At 38.1% G+C, this 21,390-nt stretch overlaps 1 protein-coding gene across 2 annotated transcripts in view; it reads right to left on the minus strand.

Moving 5' to 3' along the window:
- LOC128550621 (RNA-binding region-containing protein 3-like) overlaps nt 1–21,390 on the minus strand; it is a 42,337-nt gene that overhangs the window by 11,907 nt on the left and 9,040 nt on the right. Inside the window, exon 2 of one of the 2 annotated variants that reach the window (XM_053529949.1) lies at nt 5,698–7,918. The exons of the other annotated variant lie outside the window; for it this stretch is intronic. Within the exon in view, the coding sequence (XP_053385924.1) occupies nt 6,421–7,893 (1,473 nt within the window). The 5' untranslated portion in view covers nt 7,894–7,918 and the 3' untranslated portion in view covers nt 5,698–6,420. Of the gene's footprint in view, nt 1–5,697; nt 7,919–21,390 lie in introns of those variants that run through there. 2 annotated transcript variants of the gene reach the window in all.

Below are 21,390 nucleotides of genomic sequence, written 5' to 3' on the forward strand. Positions count from 1 at the left end.
ATAATAGTGTATAACTTGATAACCTTTCAAGGTATGGGATGTAGGTAGGCGGTGATAAGACGAAGTGCAGAGTGCATGAACCTGGGTGGCAGGTAAATGGTCAAGGTCACAGCAAGGTCAAATCTGCCAATCATATTCTTGTCCAGAGCATAACTAAAACAAGAGCACCGCCTTGCGGGTGCTGACGCTCATCTGATTTTTTTTGTATAATAGAAATATTGTCCTACCCATGATTTTCTAAGTCTAAAAAGGGCCATCATTCTTGCAAAAAGCAGGATAGAGTTATGTTTCTTGATGTACAGTGTCCACTTATGATGGTGAAAAACTGTTGCAAGTTTTAAAGCAATAGCTTTGATAGTTTATGAGAAAAGTTGACTTAAACATAATATTCAACCAAGAAAATGATTTTTCTAAGTCCAAAAGGGGCAATAATTTTTGCAAAAAGCAGATGGAGTTATGTTGCTTGCTGTACAGGTCAGCTTATGATGGTGAACAAGTGTTACCAAGTTTCAAAGCAATAGCTTTGATAGTTTAAGAGAAAAGTTTACCTAAACATAAAACTTAACCAAGAAATCTGATATTTTCTAAGTCCAAAAGGGGCCATAAATCTTGCAAAAAGCAGGATGGAGTTATGTTTCTTGCTGTACAGGGTCAGCCTATGATGGTGACCAAGTGTTGCAAGTTTTAAAGCAATAGCTTTGATAGTTTAGGATTAAAGCTGACCTAAACATAAAACTTAACCAAGAAAACTGATTTTCTAAGTCCAAAAGCATACATGTGATCTCCCGCGCGGGAGGGTCAAAATCCCGATTTTTACACCTTGCCTCCCGTCTCCCGACTAAAACCATAATTCTCCCGCTTTTCAACAAAAAAAAATCAATAAATTATGACTTGGTTGATATTACGAGGAGTGCCAATCATGTTTACACAGTAAATCAAAGTGTCACCGACTGTTGTGTATTATACATGTTTGACACGTACTGGAGGAAAGAGTTGTTTTTCCACAGGTGAATTTTGATAACATGATTAATTGTTTTGATAAGGATTAGACAACAGGGCCTTTTCCACCTGTCTCATGGGGCCGAATATCAACCCATTCTCAATGCCAATTAGGCTCCATTTTTTTACCAATGTGAAGCAAAAAAACTCCAAGTCACAAGAATAATTCCCAGCTGAGATGAATTTTTGATTATTCAAAGAAAATAAAATCACATAAATAATTGTTGGAAAAACCAACCCAGTACTATTTTTAGAACATGAATGTTATTTCCCCTTATGCAGTTACGCCATTTTCTTGCAATGTTTACCAAATTAATTTGCTAATAAATCGGACTTATTTCATTGAAAATTGGATGAAAACATACACTCATTTGTATGATTACATCAATCTACAATATTTTTGTAAGGTAAATACATTTGATGCATTTCTGTTTTCTGTTTTTCATGTCAAAATCATTATCAGTATTTCATACGAAAGTGGGTGGGGTAAGGATTTACATAATTTATGGGTTTGTTCAGAACCAATTTAGGGCTTCGTTTTTTTCTTCAGTCCTCGAGTAGAATAATGTTAATGCATGTTCACCACCATTCCAGACCTAAATTGAGACTTTGTTTCAACAAATTTAATCTGTTTAACTCTGTAAACAGCATGCTCGACTTTTCTCGTGATTGACTCTGAATTAAAGCTTTGCCGGTAAAAGGGGCATGTAAAGCTTTGCTAGTAAAAGGGGCATAATAGTCAATAGCTTTGAATGTAACAGATATATTGGACATTATATAAAACTTTAACCAAAAAATGTAAGTTAAAAAGTGGCATAACTCTGTCAAAATTCAAATCAAGAATTATGAGGATCAGTTGTTTCTTCTGGTGTAGACTTATGTGTTATTTTGTGGCCTAAAATTTTGGATTTTATCACCAAGTTTTGTGTCCGTGTGCTTAATTTATGTCGATAAAAAACCTCCAGTTTTGAGACCCCAACTCCAGCTGAAAAATGGCAAACCTCCAGTTTTGGGATTCTGAACTTATCACATGTATGCCAAAAGGGGCAATAATTCTTGCAAAAAGCAAGATGGAGTTATGTTTCTTGATGTACAGGGTCTGCTTATGATGGTGAACAAGTATTCCAAGTTTCAAAGCAATAGCTTTGATAGTTTAGGAGAAAAATTGACCTAAACATAAAACTTAACCAAGAAATCTGATATTTTCTAAGTACAAAAGGGGCCATAAATCTTGCAAAAAGCAAGTTGGAGTTATGTTTCTTGCTATACAGGGTCAGCTTATGATGGTGAACAAGTATTCCAAGTTTCAAAGCAATAGCTTTGATAGTTTAGGAGAAAAGCTGACCTAAACATAAAACTTAACCAGGCAACGCCGACGCAGACGCCGACGCCGACGCCGACGCCCGCTCAAGTGATGACAATAACTCATCATTTTTTTTCAAAAAATCAGATGAGCTAAAAACAATTAAAGGTATTGACTTGAAACTTGGAATATATAGGCAGGTAGTGATGAAACGATGTGCAGATGCCAACAATCTTCATTACATTCTCTCTCCCACCCATTAACCCCCCCCCCCCCCCCCCACCCAATTTTTTTTTTCGTTTAGATTCTTGCTCTATTGTATCCTATCATAGCAACAATCTACATTACACCCCCACCGCCATTCTCCCCCCCCCACCCCCCCATTTTTTTTAGCTCACCTGAGCACAAGGTGCTCAAAAGTGAGCTTTTGTGATCGCCCTGTGTCCGTTGTCGTCCGTCCGTCATCGTTGTCAACAATTTGACTGTTAACACTTTAGAGGTCACAATTTTGGCCCAATCTTTATGAAACTTGTTCAGAATGTTACTCTCAATAAAGTCTTGGATGAGTTCGATATTGGGTCATCTGGGACCAAAAACTAGGTCACCAGGTCAGATCAAAGGAAAAGCTTGTTAACATGCTAGAGGTCACAATTTTGGCCCAATCTTAATGAAACTTGGTCAGAATGTTACACTCAATAAGATCTTGGAGGAGTTCAACATTGGGTCATCTAGGGTCAAAAACTAGGTCACCAGGTCAAATCAGAGGAAAAGCTTGTTAACATACTAGAGGTCAAAATTTTGGCCCAATCTTAATGAAACTTGGTCAGAATGTTACCCTCAATAATTACCCTCAATAAGATCTTGGACGAGTTCGATATTGGGTCATCTTGGGTCAAAAACAAGGTCACCAGGTCAAATCAAAGGAAATGCTTGTTAACACTCTAGAGGTCACAATTTTGGCCCAATCTTAATGAAACTTGGTCAGAATGTTACCCTCAATAAAATCTTGGACAAGTTTGATATTGGGTTATCTGGGGTCAAAAACTAGGTCAACAGGTCAAATCAAAGGAAAAGCTTGTTAACACTCTAGAGGTCACAATTTTGGCCTAATCTTAATGAAACTTGGTCAGAATTTACCCTCAATAAAATCTTGGGCAGGTTTGATATTGGGTCATCTGGGGTCAAAAACTAGGTCACCAGGTCAAATCAAAGGAAAAGCTTCTTAACACTGTAGAGGCCACATTTATGATGTATCTTCATGAAACTTGGTCAGAATGTTAATCTTGATGATCTCAAGGTCCAGTTTGAATCTGAGTCATGTAGAATCAAAAACTAGGTCATCAGGTCAAATCAAAGGAAAAGCTAGTTAACACTGTAGAGGACACATTTATGATCATTTCTTAATGAAACTTGGTCAGAATGTTAATCTTGATGATCTGTAGGTAACGTTCCAATCTGGGTCAGGTGGGGCCAAAAACTAGGTCAAATCAAAGGAAAAGCTTCTTAACGCTCTAGAGGCCACATTTATGACTACATCTTCATGAAACTTAGTCAGAATGTTAATCTTGATGATCTTTAGGTCAAGTTCGAATGGCGACTTTCCAGCTTTAATGGTGGAGGAAGCCCCTCCGTGCACAATTTCATCACGAGCGGGCACCTGGGTAGAACCACCGACCTTCCGTAAGCCAGCTGGATGGCTTCCTCACGTGAAGAATTCTATGCCCCAAATGAGGTTTCGAACCCACATCGATGAGGGGCAAATGGTTTGAAGTCAACGATTCTAACCACTCGGCCACGGAGGCCCCCAAATTTTGTAGAGGTCCCCTAGGCAATGCTACATGTGAAATATCTAAGCTCTAGGCCTTTTGATTTATTTTTAGAAAATTTTGAAGATTTTTCTATGTATAGTCAAGTAACCCCATGGGGCGGGGTCAATTTGACCCCAGGGTACATAATTTTAATTTTTTTTGTAGAAGTCTACTAGGCAATGCTACATGTGAAATATCTAAGCTCTAGGCCTTTTGGTTTATTTTTAGAAAATTTTGAAGATTTTTCTATGTATAGTCAAGTAACCCCATGGGGCGGGGTCAATTTGACCCCAGGGTACATGATTTGAAATTTTTTTGTAGAAGTCTACTAGGCAATGCTACATGTCAAATATCTAAGATCTAGGCCTTCTGGTTTATTTTTAGAAAATTTTTGAAGATTTTCCTATGTAAAATCAAGTGACCCCTGGGGCGGGGTCAATTTTGACCCCAGGGGTCATGATTTGAACAAATTTTGTAGAGGTCCACTATGCGATGCTACATGTGAAATATCTAAGCTCTAGGCCGTCTGGTTTATTTTTAGAACATTTTGAAGATTTTTCTATGTAAAATCAAGTAACCCCATGGGCGGGGTCAATTTTATCTCGGGGATCATGACTTGAACAAATTTTGTAGAAATCTACTAGGCAATGCTACATGTCAAATATCTAAGATCTAGGCCTTCTGGTTTATTTTTAGAAATTTTTTGAAGATTTTCCTATGTAAAATCAAGTGACCCCTGGGGCGGGGTCAATTTTGACCCCGGGGGTCATGATTTGAACAAATTTTGTACAGGTCCACTAGGCAATGCTACATGTGAAATATCTAAGCTCTATCCTTCTGGTTTATTTTTAGAAAAATTTTGAAGATTTTCCTATGTAAGATCAAGTGGCCCCTGGGGCGGGGTCAATTTTGACCCCAGGGGTCATGATTTGAACAAATTTTGTAGAGGTCCACTAGGCAATGCTACATGTGAAATATCTAAGCTCTAGGCCTTCTGGTTGATTTTTAGAAAAATTTTGAAGATTTTCCTAAGTAAAATCAAGTGACCCCTGGGGCGGGGTCAATTTTGACCCCGGGGTCATGATTTGAATAATTTTAGTAAAGGTCCACTAGGCAATGCTACATGTCAAATATCTAAGCTCTAGGGCTTCTGGTTTTTGAGAAGAAGATTTTTTAAGATTTTCCTATGTAAAATCAAGTGACCCCTGGGGCGAGGTCAGTTTGACTCCAGGGTCATGATTTGAAAAAAACTTGGTAGAGGTCCATTAGGTAATGCTTCACACCAAATATCTAAGCTCTAGGGCTTCTGGTTTTTGAGAAGAAGATTTTTAAAGTTTTTCATTTCGGCTGCCATGGCAACCAGAGTTCTGCATGGAATTCAATTCTTTGAACATTTTTTGTAGAGCTTCACCCAAGGAACATTCCTGTGAAGTTTGGATGAAATTGGCCTAGCGGTTTACGAGGAGATGTCGTTTAAAAGTAAAAGTTTATGGACAACGGACGCCGGACGGTGAGTGATCAGAATAGCTGACCCTGAGCCTTTGGCTCTGGTGAGCTAAAAAGGAAGGACCAATAGCTGTATATAAATCAGAATGAAAGATTTTTGTCTTTTTCTGAAATATATGATTTATTTATATTGTTTTAATTTAGCATTCCTATAAAGATAAATTATATAACAATTTTGTCAGGTTTCATTAAAAAATATAACTACTATGAGCGTTTTTGTTAAAAAAATGGAAGTCGTTGTGCATGAATAAACTTGAAAGCAAAGATGCATTTATTACTATAAATAGAAAGATATTAACACAAAACACTTCAATCCAAAAAATCCTTAATTTTTATTTAAAACTGAGCGAAATATATGACGATTTAAAATGAAATTTGCTGAAAATATCCATAATATGAGTTGTCTGCCCCTGACAAGAGGAAGTGCGAAAATGTTCCATATCCAGATTTCTATTTGACATAACCTTCAATAATTTTATGTTCATAGCTTGTCTCTACTAAAAAGTGCAAGATTGAGTAACTTACAAGCGTAGCTAAATAAAATATACCAAAATATGACTTATTATCACACTGCTTTCAAACAATATAGTCAGTTAGTTCCTAATGAAGTCAGCTGCAGGAAGTACCTTGATACGGTCGTCAGGAAAGAAAACAGCATTTTCAATATGGTGGCTGATTAACCGGTTCGATTCGATTTCATACAAACGATTAACCGGTTTCGAAGTTTTGAAATCATCCCAGCCCTACAATAAAACATCAATCATCAATGTACAGTATTTGTCACAATGCAGCCTTTTGCACTGCTTATTGTATACTTGTCTCATCTATAGGCTTATCAACTTGTTTTGCCTTTGCTGAGCGTGCAAACTGAATCACAATTGGTTTATTATTCAGAATAAAACCATTGCATTCCTTCACAATTTCTTTTGCTTCTTTTTCATTTGGTAGAGTGATAAATGCTTGCCCTTTCATTCTCCCCTCCTTCATCAGTCTTATATCGAATGTATCGCATGCCAAGTCTTGTGACCAATCAACAAACAAACCAAAAACATTTAGTAAGTCTTGCTCTGTTGTGTGCTTTGTCAAATTCTTTATGTATAACCTGCTTGTAGGTTCACCTGCTGAGTAATTTTTAAACACTGAGAAATCTTTAATTTGATCTTTCTTTAATCTCCCTTCTTCTATTTGCCTCTTGGTTAGGAATGCATTGTGGTCTATCTTGTAATTTACATCAGGTTTTTTTACTTCAACTTCAGCTTTTGATTTCTGTGGCTCCACCTTTCCAAATCCACCTTCTGATACATTAAAATTCTCCTGGGTCTCTTGTCCTGTGTCTCTACTTGCTGTATGTAATTGTTTCATAATGTCTGTCTCTGATATATTAAACTGGATCTGTGCAGTCTTCAGACTTGTTGCTTCAAACAGTTCACTAGGATTTTGAACAGAAGCTGGTTTTACAATCATTGACATATCTGGCTGGACAAGTTTCATTTTCTTCCTTGGTCTCTTCATAACCTTCCGTATGCCAGTTTCTTGATCAGACTGTAGGTTTTTAACTTTCTTGCTTTCAGTGTCAGATTCAATTTCTGACTCTTCTGTACTTGAGTATTCCATCTGTACCTCTTCAATGTCTCCGTCAGAAGCAGAATAACTTGTACCTTTTCCCACTGTCTTCTCATGTGCCATATATCTAGCTCTATCTAAAGCCAAAGGTGGAGATGCGGTTACTGGTCCAAATGGACAGGGCAAATTCATTTTGTTCATCAAATGAAGAACTTGGGTGTAGAACTTCGGATGTGAAGCTAAAGCATTGGCAATGTTTGTTAAGGTAGACACTGTTGGTGGAGGGTACATGTAGTACAATGTTGGCTTCTTTGGGTATGGTATATTATGTTTCCTAAAGGCATCTTCAACCGTCTTTGTAACAGACTGTTCTGACATACATAAAACGTCACCTTCTGAAATAGATTCATCTTTTTCTTTTGATTTTGATTTGGTTCCTGCACTTTCAGACGGAAAATATTTTTCATGTTGAGACTGAGCAAACTGTACAACCAGTTTGTGGCCTAATACCTCTAACTGATGCAGTCTTTTAAGGCACTTTTCTGCTGACTCATGGTTTGAAAATCTAGCAAAAGCTGCATGTTTCATTGGACCCTTTGTACCCATAGGTCTAACAGCTTGGGCTCCAAAGTGACATAGCAGATCTATTTTCTCTTGATCCTCAAGTTCACTTGGCAAATGGCGTACTAGGAGGGTGGCTGCTTGTTCCTCCATATCTCAAAGTCAGCAAAATACGAGTCTGAAAAAATAAAAAGACCACTTTATAATACTATTACGAAAAGAGAAATATCTACATGACCTCTACTTTTAAAATGCGGAATTAAGTTAACATATCAAGAAATATGGCTGCCTGGAACTCTTGTGCATGATATGTACTACAGTACAAGAAGTAGTTTTATTCCTACAATTCAAAAATTTACAAAAAGAATTATGAAGTTAGCATTACCACTGAAGTTAACCACAGGTGAAAGTCTAATTTGAAAACTTATTATGTCAGTATTAAATGCTTAAAAGAAAGATAACATTTAATGCACATAAATATTATGACATATTTCATTATATTGTAAATCTAAGAGGTGTTTGCTGCTCTTGGTTGAGTTTTAACCAAATCTACAACAAGATCTTTTGGAAGCAAAATCAAACTAGAATGTGTCTGTAGGACACAGGGTGTGCCCCCCACTGGTTCATTTGTCAAAGATATGGGGCAATAATTCAAATGTTTGCAGTCTTAATGGGATATAGCCTCAACAAACATTTTATGAAAAGGATTCATTATTCTAGGCCATATCCTTTTTGAGCTATGAGCATCACAAACAAAAAATCCACTATTTTGGCTATTTCAAGGGCCATAACTCTGTAATAAGAACTAAGATTCATAAAAAAGAATGCCAATTGTGCAAGGTAACATAACGATAAAGACTCCAGCAAGGTTTCCTGAATTTACATCTAATACTTTTTGAGCTAGGCACATAATTAGGTGAAAAAGTGCATATTTTTACTATTTCAGGGGCCATAACTTTAAAAATAGGGGGTGGAGCCTGCCAAAATATTAGAGGTGTGCAAGTTTATATCATGATAAAGACTTATGCAAGATTTTAACCATTTATATTAAATACTTTTTGAGCTAGGTGCGTCACAAGGTGAAAATGTACATTTTTGACTATTTCAGGGGCCATAACTCTAAAAATAGGGGGCGGACCCAAATGAAAAATAGAAGGTGCTCAAGTTCATATCATGATTAAAACTCATGCAAGGTTTCATGAATCTATATCAAATATTTTTTGAGCTAGGCGTGTCACAAGGTGAAAATGTGCATTCTTGACAATTTCAGGGGCCATAACTCTGAAAATAGGGGGCAGACTCAAATGAAAAATAGGAGGTGCGCAAGTTCATATCATGATTAAAACTCATGCAAGGTTTCATGAATCTATATCAAATACTTTTTGAGCTAGGCGTGTCACAAGGTGAAAATGTACATTTTTGACTATTTCAGGGGCCATAACTCTGAAAATAGGGGGCGGAGCCAGATGAAAAATAGGAGGGGCGCAAGTTCATATCATGATTAAGACTCATGCAAGGTTTCATGAATCTATATCAAATACTTTTTGAGCTAGGCATGTCACAAGGTGAAAATGTGCATTTTTGACTATTTCAGGGGCCATAACTCTGAAAATAGGGGGCGGAGCCAGATGAAAAATAGGAGGTGCGCAAGTTCATATCATGGTTAAGACTCATGCAAGGTTTCATGAATCTATATCAAATACTTTTTGAGCTAGGCATGTCGCAAGGTGAAAATGTGCATTTTTTACTATTTCAGGGGCCATAACTCTGAAAATAGGGGGCGGACCCAATGAAAAATAGGAGGTGCGCAAGTTCATATCATGATAAAAACTCATGCAAGGTTTCTTGAATCTATATCAAATACTTTTTGAGCTAGGCGTGTTGTCAGGATACTGGTTATATGACCCAGGGAAGTGCCTACGCCTTTAGTATCTTGAACAAGGGTTTGGGTCCATCGCTAAGGTGACTATGTCTTAGACTAGCTGACAACGATGTAGAATGTCCTTTGTTAAAACGTAAAGTGGTGAGACCAAATATCTAGATATAGAATTTTCCTCTGGCTACCTTGCCTAAATGATTCGTGTACCAATGATTCGTAAATGATTTTAATTATGAGCTAGACATTTCAGGGATCAGGCAAATCACTAAATGTTTTAAACTAACAATTTTCAATTAGCTCAAACTCTATAGGCTGGAGACTCTATACTTGACTGGTCTTTTTGTTGAAGTTCCGTCAGACAATGTCTTTGAATCAACAACATACGAGTCCTATCGCATAGATGCTCGGCCTCTGTCCTCTCAAATCTATATGAATGCCCTGATTCTGGATGCTCAGGCCTATATGCTATCATATATAGCATTCACTACCATATAGGTATATCCCGATGCCTTGGCTGTACTTCGCCAATAATGCTGAATCGTCTATAAGCTGGAACCCTCCTACTATCTCAGTAGATTACCAAACTCTGGGTCTCTGTCTCAGCTTCCGATGCTCAGCCTATATATTGCTATCGTCTATAGCATTCAATTACCTTTAAGGTAAAGCTCCTATGCGCTGGCCCTATAGCTCGAAAACCTTATCGAAATTCTGCTACTCTTCTTTAGTCTAGACTTCCAAAGTTTCTTTTTAATAATTTATCCGCCCTGACAGGGTGACTGCAATAGTCTCCTTCTTAGGTACTGGGATAAATTATTAGTTGAATCCTCGATGTGTCTTCTTCAACCGCTGGATACGAATGAATTCTTCTGTCATCCATCTACCTATTTATAACCTAGCAGACGTGCTATTTTAGAACTTGTTTCTGATTGGTCCAAATTTAAACACAACGTCTTACAACGAGTACCTGCTCTATTAAACTATCTGGTTCCCTTTTAACTTTTGTATATGACATAATGTGCGAAGCAGGGACCCAGCCATCCATATAATAACCCAAATCAGCCATAAATGACCCAAATTCTATTTATTAACAGCAATTCAACAATAATTATAGCAATGATAGCATGAAAAGGGAGTCAAGCACTATCTGTGCTTATGTGTTACGTTATCAATATATTAAATATACAAATTATTCTGACAATAGCCCCTTCTCAAGAAAATACTTTAGTTTTTCAAACACTTAGGCATAATTTGTGTACAAAACAAAATCTCCTTTTCTTTTTACTATTTCTCGATTTTTACAAATCAGGTATCACTGCTATTATTAACATACATTCACTATTATACTGATAAAATCAGTATCAAAGATCAAACATCTCTAAAAGACTCAACAAATAGTATATGATCTCAAGAATATCATACAACGTTAATCTCCTGACCTTTTAATTTCCTATCATCATTCTTCATGAATGATGTTCATTTGTTTCTCTGATTGTGAGAGTACTTGTCATCTTTTCTGTTGACATAATAATTGTTTTCACCAAAACCTCCTTTTACATGATAACTCCCGTCAGACCTACGTATAAACCCTTTTCTGAGATCATTTCTCATGTCATTTTGTCTCCATGACTTCTTATGGTCAGATTTATTTGGGCAATGGCCTTCATAAACCCTAACATCTCGTCTGTTAATACCTCTATCATATATACCCTTTCTGTTATGCCAACGTGATCCTGGTCTGTCATCTGATTGTCTCCAGTTTCTTTCTGTTCTATCATAATGCCTATGTTCTTGCAAACCATACCTATCATCACTACTCTTTGATGACATGTCAGTCTTTACTTTTTGGCATACATCGCATGACCGGCAAAACCTTGTTACTTCATTTGTGATGCCTGGCCAGTGAAAACTCGTTCGTATTTTATCAAGTGTCTCTTTAGCTGATATGTGTCCCCTGGCTATTGACTTATGAGCTAATATCATAACACTTCTCCTAAACTGGGTTGGGACTACTATCTGTTTAACAACTCTGCCCTTCTTCTTCTCGAAAATTCTATATAAAACGTTTTTCCTCACTTCATAATGAAACCTGAAACCTCTCTTTGTTTTCAGTTTCGCTTTATCCTTAGCATAAGTCCAAAGTTTCTTTAACGTCTCATCATCTTTCTGAGCAATCTTCATTTGCTCAATATTAAACGTTTGCTCTTTGACTTCGCAAACCTCAGAGGGTTCCGTAATTTCTACATTTATTGCATGCTGGGTTTCCGTCATCCCAGTGGCAGCAATATTTTCGCCGGATGAAGGCTGTCTTTCATCTCGGATTCTCCAGTTTATGTCTGGTTTATCTGAAACTCCTTTTATATTTCCGATTATCAAATCGCATATCATATTTGGCACAACCATTGCCTCAATTTCACCTTTAAAATATGGTGTATCAACCTGTATCATTGCTGCTGGAACTGTCCTTGAACGTCCATCAATCGCAACCATAAGATACGTCTTATCCAACATTTGATTCTCTGATACGTGATCTTTCTGACAGCTGCAATTCACACCTGTATCTTCAAAACTTGAACTTCTTTATCACCAATATATCCTTTCTTCAATATCAAGTTCCTTTCACCGTTTGTTGAATCAATGGTACAGGTGCTTGCTATAACCGAAATGGATTTTCCATGTGCTAACATAAGTCTTCCATCTTCTATGCAGTCTTTTAACCGTTCGTCATCTAATGATATTGCTACAACTGAGGCTGCAACTTTCCTTTCATCCGACTGTCTGTCTTTCTGCGCTTGGCCTTCCTTTCTCCAATCTTTAGGTGTAGACTCTTGTGTTCCATGCCTATTTCTCTGTCTTTCCTCACAGGATCCCCTACTAGCTAAAGCTGCACCGCTTACTTTCCTCTTGGATAGGTCTCTGCATTCTCGTGCTATATGACCTTCCTTATTACATATGAAACATATGGGCTTCTTAAAAGCTGGCTTTTCTCTTTGTGTAGGCTGAGACACTGGCTGAACCTTGGTCGAAGGCTGTAGCTCCTTGCTGCATGACAAATTACTTCTATTCATCCTGTTAGATGTGATAGAGCCGCCATGAGCTTCAATATATTGTTCTGCCAACTGTGTAATCTCAGCTCTCGACTTTGCAACTCTTTCCTTTAAGAATAAAGCAAGGTCCTTGGAACAGGTTTGGATGAACTGTTCTCTGATCATAAGGTCTTTGAGCATTTCAAACGTATTGTCAACTTCTGCCATCTCTGTCCATCGACTGAAATACCTGTCCAGCCTTGCCATAAACTGAAAAAACAGTTTCACCACGCTCTGGCTTGCATTCCCTGAACTTCATCTAAAAACCTTCTTCTGTTAACTGGTATCGCTTCAGAACTGCTTTCTTCAATGCCGTATAGTCATTGGCTTGGTCTGGAGGCATGCTTGTATATACGTCCAGGCCTTTTCCTGTAAGTAATGAGCTGAGGCTCACAGCCCATGTTTCTTCTTTCCATCCCTGACTTTTTGCAAAACGCTCAAATCGTTCGAGGTATGCATCCATATCATCTTTACTTTCTTCGAATTTCGGTAGCCTTGGCCGCAATGTTTTACTGCTTAAATGCTCAGCACCTTTATCAGCTCCCAAAGCTCCGGCTTCAGCCTTTATTTTAAGCAATTCCAGCTCATGCTCTTTCAAAGCTAAGTCTTGCTCCTTTAAAGTTCTTTCCTTTTCCAAACGTTCCAACTCAATAACCTTTTCTTTCTCAGATGTTCTTCTTCATAATGCCGTAACTTCTCGGCCTGTTCAAGCTCAAACAGTCGTTTCTTCTCAGTTCTTGAGCCTCAAATCTACGCTTGTCTTCATCTCGTCTCTGTCTCTCGTCTTCCGTCTCAACATACGCTCCTCACGTTCAGTATACTCCTTCTCTTTCCTATCACAAACTCAATGAGCTCTGAACCTGAGAGACCCATACGTTCACCATCTCAACCCATTTATCGTAGTTCATCTTTAAGCTTTAGGCTGGAACTAAACTCTAAAATTCAACTATATGTGACTCAGACTACCTTCAGTCACAGCGCCTTCTGGTACACCAACAGAACGTTAAAACCACTAGTCTCTGTACCTCCTTGGATATAGATCCCGGACGAGCCCCAAATTGTCAGGATACTGGTTTATGACCAGGGAAGTGCCTACGCCTTTAGTATCTTGAACAATGGTTTGGGTCCAATCGCTAAGGTGATATGTCTTAGACTAGCTGACAAACGATGTAGAATGTCCTTTGTTAAAACGTAAGTGGTGAGACCAAATATCTCAGATATAGAATTTTCCTCTGGCTACCTTGCCTAAATGATTCGTGTACCATGATTCGTAAATGATTTTAATTATGAGCTAGACAATTTCAGGGATCAGGCAAATCACTAAATGTTTTAAACTAACAATTTTCAATTAGCTCAAACTCCTATAGGCTGGGAGACTCTATACTTGACTGGTCTTTTTGTTGAAGTTCCGTCAGACAATGTCTTTGAATCAACAACATACGAGTCCTATCGCATAGATGCTCGGCCTCTGTCCTCTCAAATCTATATGAATGCCCTGATTCCTGGATGCTCAGCGCCTATATGCTATCATATATAGCATTCAACTACCATATAGGTATATCCCCGATGCCTTGGCTGTACTTCGCAATAATGCTGAATCGTCTATAAGCTGGAACCTCCTACTATTCAGTAGATTACCAAACTCTGGGTCTCTGTCTCAGCTTCCCGATGCTCAGCCTATATATGCTATCGTCTATAGCATTCAATTACCTTTAAGGTAAAGCTCCTATGCGCTGGCCTATAGCTCGAAACCTTATCGAAATTCTGCTACTCTTCTTTAGTCTAAGAACTTCCAAAGTTTCTTTTTAATAATTTATCGCCCTGACAGGGTGACTGCATAGTCTCCTTCTCAAGGTACTGGGATAAATTATTAGTTGAATCCTCGATGTGTCTTCTTCAACCGCTGGATACCGAATGAATTCTCTGTCATCCATCTACCTATTTATACCCTAGCAGACGTGCTATTTTTAGAACTTGTTTCTGATTGGTCCAAATTTAAACACAACGTCTTACAACGAGTACCTGCTCTATTAACTATCTGGTTCCCTTTTAACTTTTGTATATGACATAATGTGCGAAGCAGGGACCCAGCCATCCATATAATAAACCCAAATCAGCCATAAATGACCCAAATTCTATTATTAACAGCAATTCAACAATAATTATAGCAATGATAGCATGAAAAGGGAGTCAAGCACTATCTGTGCTTATGTGTTACGTTATCAATATATTAAATATACAAATTATTCTGACACGTGTCACAAGGTGAAAATGTACATTTTTGACTATTATAGGGACCATAACTCTGAAAATAGGGGGCGGAGCCAGATGAAAAATAGGAGGTGCGCAAGTTCATATCATGATTAAGACTCATGCAAGGTTTCATGAATCTATATCAAATACTTTTTTAGCCAGGCGTGTCACAAGGTGAAAATGTTCATTTTTGACTATTTCAGGGGCCATAACTCTGAAAATAGGGGGCGGACCAAAATGAAAAATAGGAGGGGCGCAAGTTCATATCATGATTAAGACTCATGCAAGGTTTCATGAATCTATATCAAATACTTTTTGAGCTAGGCGTGTCACAAGGTGAAAATGTGCATTTTTGACTATTTCAGGGGCCATAACTCTGAAAATAGGGGGCGGAGCCAGACGAAAAATAGGAGGTGCGCAAGTTCATATCATGATAAAGACTCATGCATGGATTCATCAATTTATATCAAATACTTTTCGAGCTAGGCTTGTCACCAACTTCGGACGGATGGAAGGACGGACAGATGCACGGACAAGACCAAATCTATATGCCCCCATGTCTCATTTGGTGGGGGTGGGGGGGGGGGGGGGGGGGCACAAAAATATGCAGGTGGTCCAAATTTGAAGCCTGTAGCCTAGAAATGTGAAAGCAGGTCACTAGGTCAATCTCAAGATCAAAGTTCATTTCAGTACACAAAACTATGCATGTGGTCCAAATTTGAAGGCTATAGCTTAAGAAATGTGAAAGTAGGTCACTAGGTAAAAATCAATGTCAAATTTTATTTCGGAACACAAAACTATACAGGTGGTCCAAATTTGAAGCCTGTACCTTCAAAAATGTGAAAGTAGGTCACTAGGTCAATGTCAAGGTCAAAGTTTTTTTTCAGTACACAAAACGATGCATGTGGTCCAAATTTGAAGGCTGTAGCTTGAGAAATGTGAAAGTAGGTCACTAGGTCAAAATCAAGGTCAAATTTCATTTCGGAACACAAAACTATGCATGTGGTCCAAATTTGAAGCCTGTACCTTCAAAAATGTGAAAGTAGGTCACTAGGTCAATGTCAAGGTCAAAGTTTTTTCCAGTGCACAAAACTATGCATGTGGTCCAAATTTGAAGGCTGTAGCTACAGAAATGTGAAAGTAGGTCACTAGGTCAAAATCAAGGTCAGCTCATGTCAAGGTTCATCTTGCCACTCAAAACTATACATGTGGTCCAAACTTGAATGTTGTAGGTTATTGACAAGAAGAGTTTAAAAGCTTTTCCCTATACAAGTCTATATGAATCATGTGACCCCCGGAGCGGGGCCATATTTGACCCTAGAGGGATAATTTGAACAAACTTGGTAGAGAACCACTAGATGATGCTACATTACAAATATCAAAGCTCTAGGCTTTGGGGTTTGGACAAGAAGATTTTCAAAGTTTTTCCCTATATAAGTCTATGTAAACCATGTGACCCCCAGGGTGGGGCCATATTTGACCTTAGGGGGATAATTTGAACAATCTTAGTAGGAGACCACTAGATTATGTCACATACAAAATATCAAAGCCCTAGGCCCTGTGGTTTTGGACAAGAGGTTTTTCAAAGTTTTTCCCTATATAAGTCTATATAAACCATGTAACCCTCTGGGCGGGGGCCATATTTGACACCAGGGAAATAATTTGAATCATCTTGGTAGAGGACCACTAGATGATGCTTCATACCAAATATCAAAGCCTCTGTGGTTTTGGACAAGAAGATTTTCAAAGTTTTTCCCTATATAAATCTATGTAAATCATAAAAATAAACTAAGGGCCATAACTCACTCAAAAATTGTTCAACCAGTCTAATTTTCAGGGGGACACAACTAGGGTAGCAATACATCATTCTGACAAAGTTTGGTCAAATCCCCCCAGTAGTTTCTGAGGAGATGCGATAACGAGAAATTGTTAACGGACGGACGGACGGAATGACGGACCACGGACGCAGTGATTTTAATTCAGATGGTGGGCTAAAAACATCGTCAGAAAATAATAAATATAATTTCTCCCTCACTATATAATATATATCCTCCTGCTTCCGTTCTCGGGGACTGTTCCAGGAGGATATATAGAGAGCGATTCCTCTGGTTTTATGAAACATTTTCATGTTACGAAAACATTATTGTTTTATTGAAAGTAAATGTACCAAAGATCGACGGAATGAATGATAAATAGTGTCTAAAATAATGATTCTCGCCCTATATATATCCTCCTGGATCAGTCCCCAGGGACTATTCCAGGAGGATATATAGGGAGCGACGCCTCTGGTTTTATGAAGTATTTTAATGCTGCCAAAACATCATTGTTTTAATGAAAGTAAATGAAATTACTTCTATATGAAAGATCCATGGAATGAATGAAAATTATGGTCATAAATAATGAATCTCGTCCCCTATAATATATATCCTCCTGGATCAGTCCCTGGGGACTGTTCCAGGAGGATATATATAGGGCATAAATAAAACTTATTCTGTTCAAAAGATGGTCGAAACAAATAAAAAATGTGATAAATATGTACTAATAACAATCTAAATTACCTCCTTTTCATTTTTACAAACCCACTGTATTGTATTACATTATTTCCTATAAATATGATAAACATTACATGGGATGACAGCGAAATGATTATACATTCGTAAAAAAAATCCTGACTATTCGGTGATCTTCGAGTAGCGAAAGGAATATACAGTCCCCCCCAGGGACTGATCTGAGAGATTGCCTACACATTTACGTACTGAACTTTGTCATTTTTCAGTGAACGCAGTCTAAGAACGAATTAGTGACCTTGACCCATGCCACGGGACTGATCGATGAAGTTTGCAAATCAGTCTAGATCTAATAAATAATGTATTTAAAACAAGGAGAAAAATATGAGAGCAAACATTTGAAATCATCTCCCAGATTTAAAGACAAGAGGACCATGATGGTCCTGAATCGCTCACCTATCCCCACATGACCCCGTGTTGAACTGAGTATGACGTCGTTATTTCTATTATTTGACAAAGTGACCTAGTTTTTCAGCACATGTGACATAGATATCATCAAGATAAAAAATTCTGACCAATTTTCATGAAGATCCATTGAAAAATATGGCCTCTAGAGAGGTCACAAGGTTTTTCTATTATTTGACCTAATGACCTAGTTTTTGAAGGCACGTGACCCACTTTTAAACTTGACCTAGATATCATCAAGGTGAACATTCTCATCAATTTTCATGAAGATCTCGTGAAAAATATGGCCTCTAGAGAGGTCACAAGGTTTTTCTATTTTTCGACCTACTGACCTAGTTTTTGACGGCACATGACCCAGTTACGAACCTGACCTAGATATCATCAAGCTGAACAGTCTCACCAATTTTCATGAAGATCCATAGAGAAATATGGCCTCTAGAGAGGTCACAAGGTTTTTCTATTTTTAGCTCACCTGTCACAAAGTGACAAGGTGAGCTTTTGTGATCGTGCGGTGTCCGTCGTCCGTGCGTGCGTGCGTGCGTGCGTGCGTGCGTCCGTCCGTAAACTTTTGCTTGTGACCACTCTAGAGGTCACATTTTTCATGGGATCTTTTTGAAAGTTGGTCAGAATGTTCATCTTGATGATATCTAGGTCAAGTTCGAAACTGGGTCACGTGCCTTCAAAAACTAGGTCAGTAGGTCTAAAAATAGAAAAACCTTGTGACCTCTCTAGAGGCCATATATTTCAAAAGATCTTCATGAAAATTGGTCAGAATGTTCACCTTGATATAATCTAGGTCAAGTTCGAAACTGGGTCACGTGCCGTCAAAAACTAGGTCAGTAGGTCTAAAAATAGAAAAACCTTGTGACCTCTCTAGAGGCCATATATTTCACAAGATCTTCATAAAAATTGGTCAGAACGTTCACCTTGATGATATCTAGGTCAAGTTCGAAACTGGGTCACATGTCATCAAAAACTAGGTCAGTAGGTCAAATAATAGAAAAACCTTGTGACCTCTCTAAACGCCACATTTTTCGTTGGATCTTTATGAAAGTTGGTCAGAATGTTCATCTTGATGATATCTAGGTCAAGTTCGAAACTGGGTCACGTGCGGTCAAAAACTAGGTCAGTAGGTCTAAAAATAGAAAAACCTTGTGACCTCTCTAGAGGCCATATATTTCACAAGATCTTCATGAAAATTGGTCAGAACGTTCACCTTGATGATATCTAGGTCAAGTTCGAAACTGGGTCACGTGTCGTCAAAAACTAGGTCAGTAGGTCAAATAATAGAAAAACCTTGTGACCTCTCTAGAGGCCATATTTTTCATGGGATCTATATGAAAGTTGGTCTGAATGTTCATCTTGATGATATCTAGGTCATGTTCGAAACAGGGTCATGTGCCTCAAAAACTAGGTCAGTAGGTCTAAAAATAGAAAAACCTTGTGACCTCTCTAGAGGCTATACTTGTGAATGGATCTCCATAAAAATTGGTCAGAATGTTCATCTTGTTGATATCTAGGTCAAGTCCGAAAGTGGGTCACGTGCCGTCAAAAAGTAGGTCAGTAGGTCAAATAATAAAAAAACGTTGTGACCTCTCTAGAGGCCATATTTTTCATGGGATCTGTATGAAAGTTGGTCTGAATGTTTATCTTGATGATATATAGGTCAAGTTTGAAACTGGGTCAACTGCGATCAAAAACTAGGTCATTAGGTCTTGAAATAGAAAAACCTTGTGACCTCTCTAGTGGCCATACCCTTTAATGGATCTTCATGAAAATTGGTCAGAATGTTTACCTTGATGATATCTAGGTCAAGTTTGAAACTGGGTCACTGCCTTAAAAAACTAGGTCAGTAGGTCAAATAATAAAAAAACCTTGTGACCTCTCTAGAGGCCATATTTTTCATGGGATCTGTATGGAAGTTGGTCTGAATGTTCATCTTGATGATATCTAGGTCAGGTTTGAAACTGGGTCAACTGCGGTCAAAAACTAGGTCAGTAGGTCTAAAATTGGAAAATTTTTTTGACCTCTCTAGAGGCCATATTTTTCAATGGATCTTTATGAAAGTTGATCTGAATGTTCACCTTGATGATATCTAGGTCAGTTTCGAAATCGGGTCACGTGCGGTCAAAAACTAGGTCAGTAGGTATAAAAATTGAAAAACCTTGTGACCTCTCTAGAGGCCATATTTTTCATGAGATTTTCATGAAAATTAGTGAGAATGTTCACCTTGATATCTAGGTGAAGTTGAAAACAGGGTCACGTACCTTTGGAAACTAGGTCAATAGGTCAAATAATAGAAAAACCTTGTGACCTCTCTAGAGACCAAAATTTTTCAATGGATTTTCATGAAAATTGGTCAAATTTTTATCTTGATAATATCTAGGTCAAGTTCAAACTGGGTCACATGAGCTCAAAACTAGGTCACTATGTCAAATAATGAAAAAAACGACGTCATAACTCAAAAACTGGGTCATGTGGGAAGAGGTGAGCGATTCAGGACCATTATGGTCCTCTTGTTAGACCTACTGACCTAGTTTTTGACCCCAAGTAACCCAGTTTCAAACCTGACCTAGATATCATCAAGATGAACCTTCTGACCAATATTCATGAAAAATCTCATGAAAAATATGGCCTCTAGAGAGGTCAAAAGGGTTTTTCTTTTTTTTAGATCTACTGACCTAGTTTTTAACCCCACGTGACCCAGTTTCGAACTTGATCTAGATATCATCAAGGTTAACATTCTAAACCAATTTTCATGAAGACCCATTGAAAAATAGGGGCCTCTAGAGAGGTCACAAGGTTTTTCTATTTTTAGACCTACTGACCTAGTTTTTGACCGCACGTAACCCAGCTTCGAACTTGACCTAGATATCATCAAGGTGAACATTCTGACCAATTTTCATGAAGATCTATTGAGAAATATGGCCTCTAGAGAGGTCACAAGGTTTTTCTATTTTTAGACCTACTGACCTAGTTTTTGATCCCACATGACCCAGTATCGAACTTGACCTACATATCATCAAGGTGAACATTCTGACCAATATTCATGAAGATCTCATGAAAAATATGGCCTCTAGAGAGGTCACAAGGTTTTTCTATTTTTAGATCTACTGACCTAGTTTTTACCCCCACGTGACCCAGTTTCGAACTTGACCTAGATATCATCAAGCTGAACAGTCTCACCAATTTTCATGAAGATCCATAGAGAAATATGGCCTCTAGAGAGGTCACAAGGTTTTTCTATTTTTAGACCTACTGACCTAGTTTTTGATCCCACATGACCCAGTATCGAACTTGACCTACATATCATCAAGGTTAACATTCTGACCAATTTTCATGAAGATCCATTGAAAAATATGGCCTCTAGAGAGGTCACAAGGTTTTTCTATTTTTAGACCTACTGACCTAGTTTTTGACCGCACGTAACCCAGCTTCGAACTTGACCTAGATATCATCAAGG

This window comes from Mercenaria mercenaria, chromosome 18 (assembly GCF_021730395.1).
Source record: "Mercenaria mercenaria strain notata chromosome 18, MADL_Memer_1, whole genome shotgun sequence".
In the NCBI taxonomy this organism is placed as follows: Eukaryota; Metazoa; Mollusca; class Bivalvia; order Venerida; family Veneridae; genus Mercenaria; species Mercenaria mercenaria.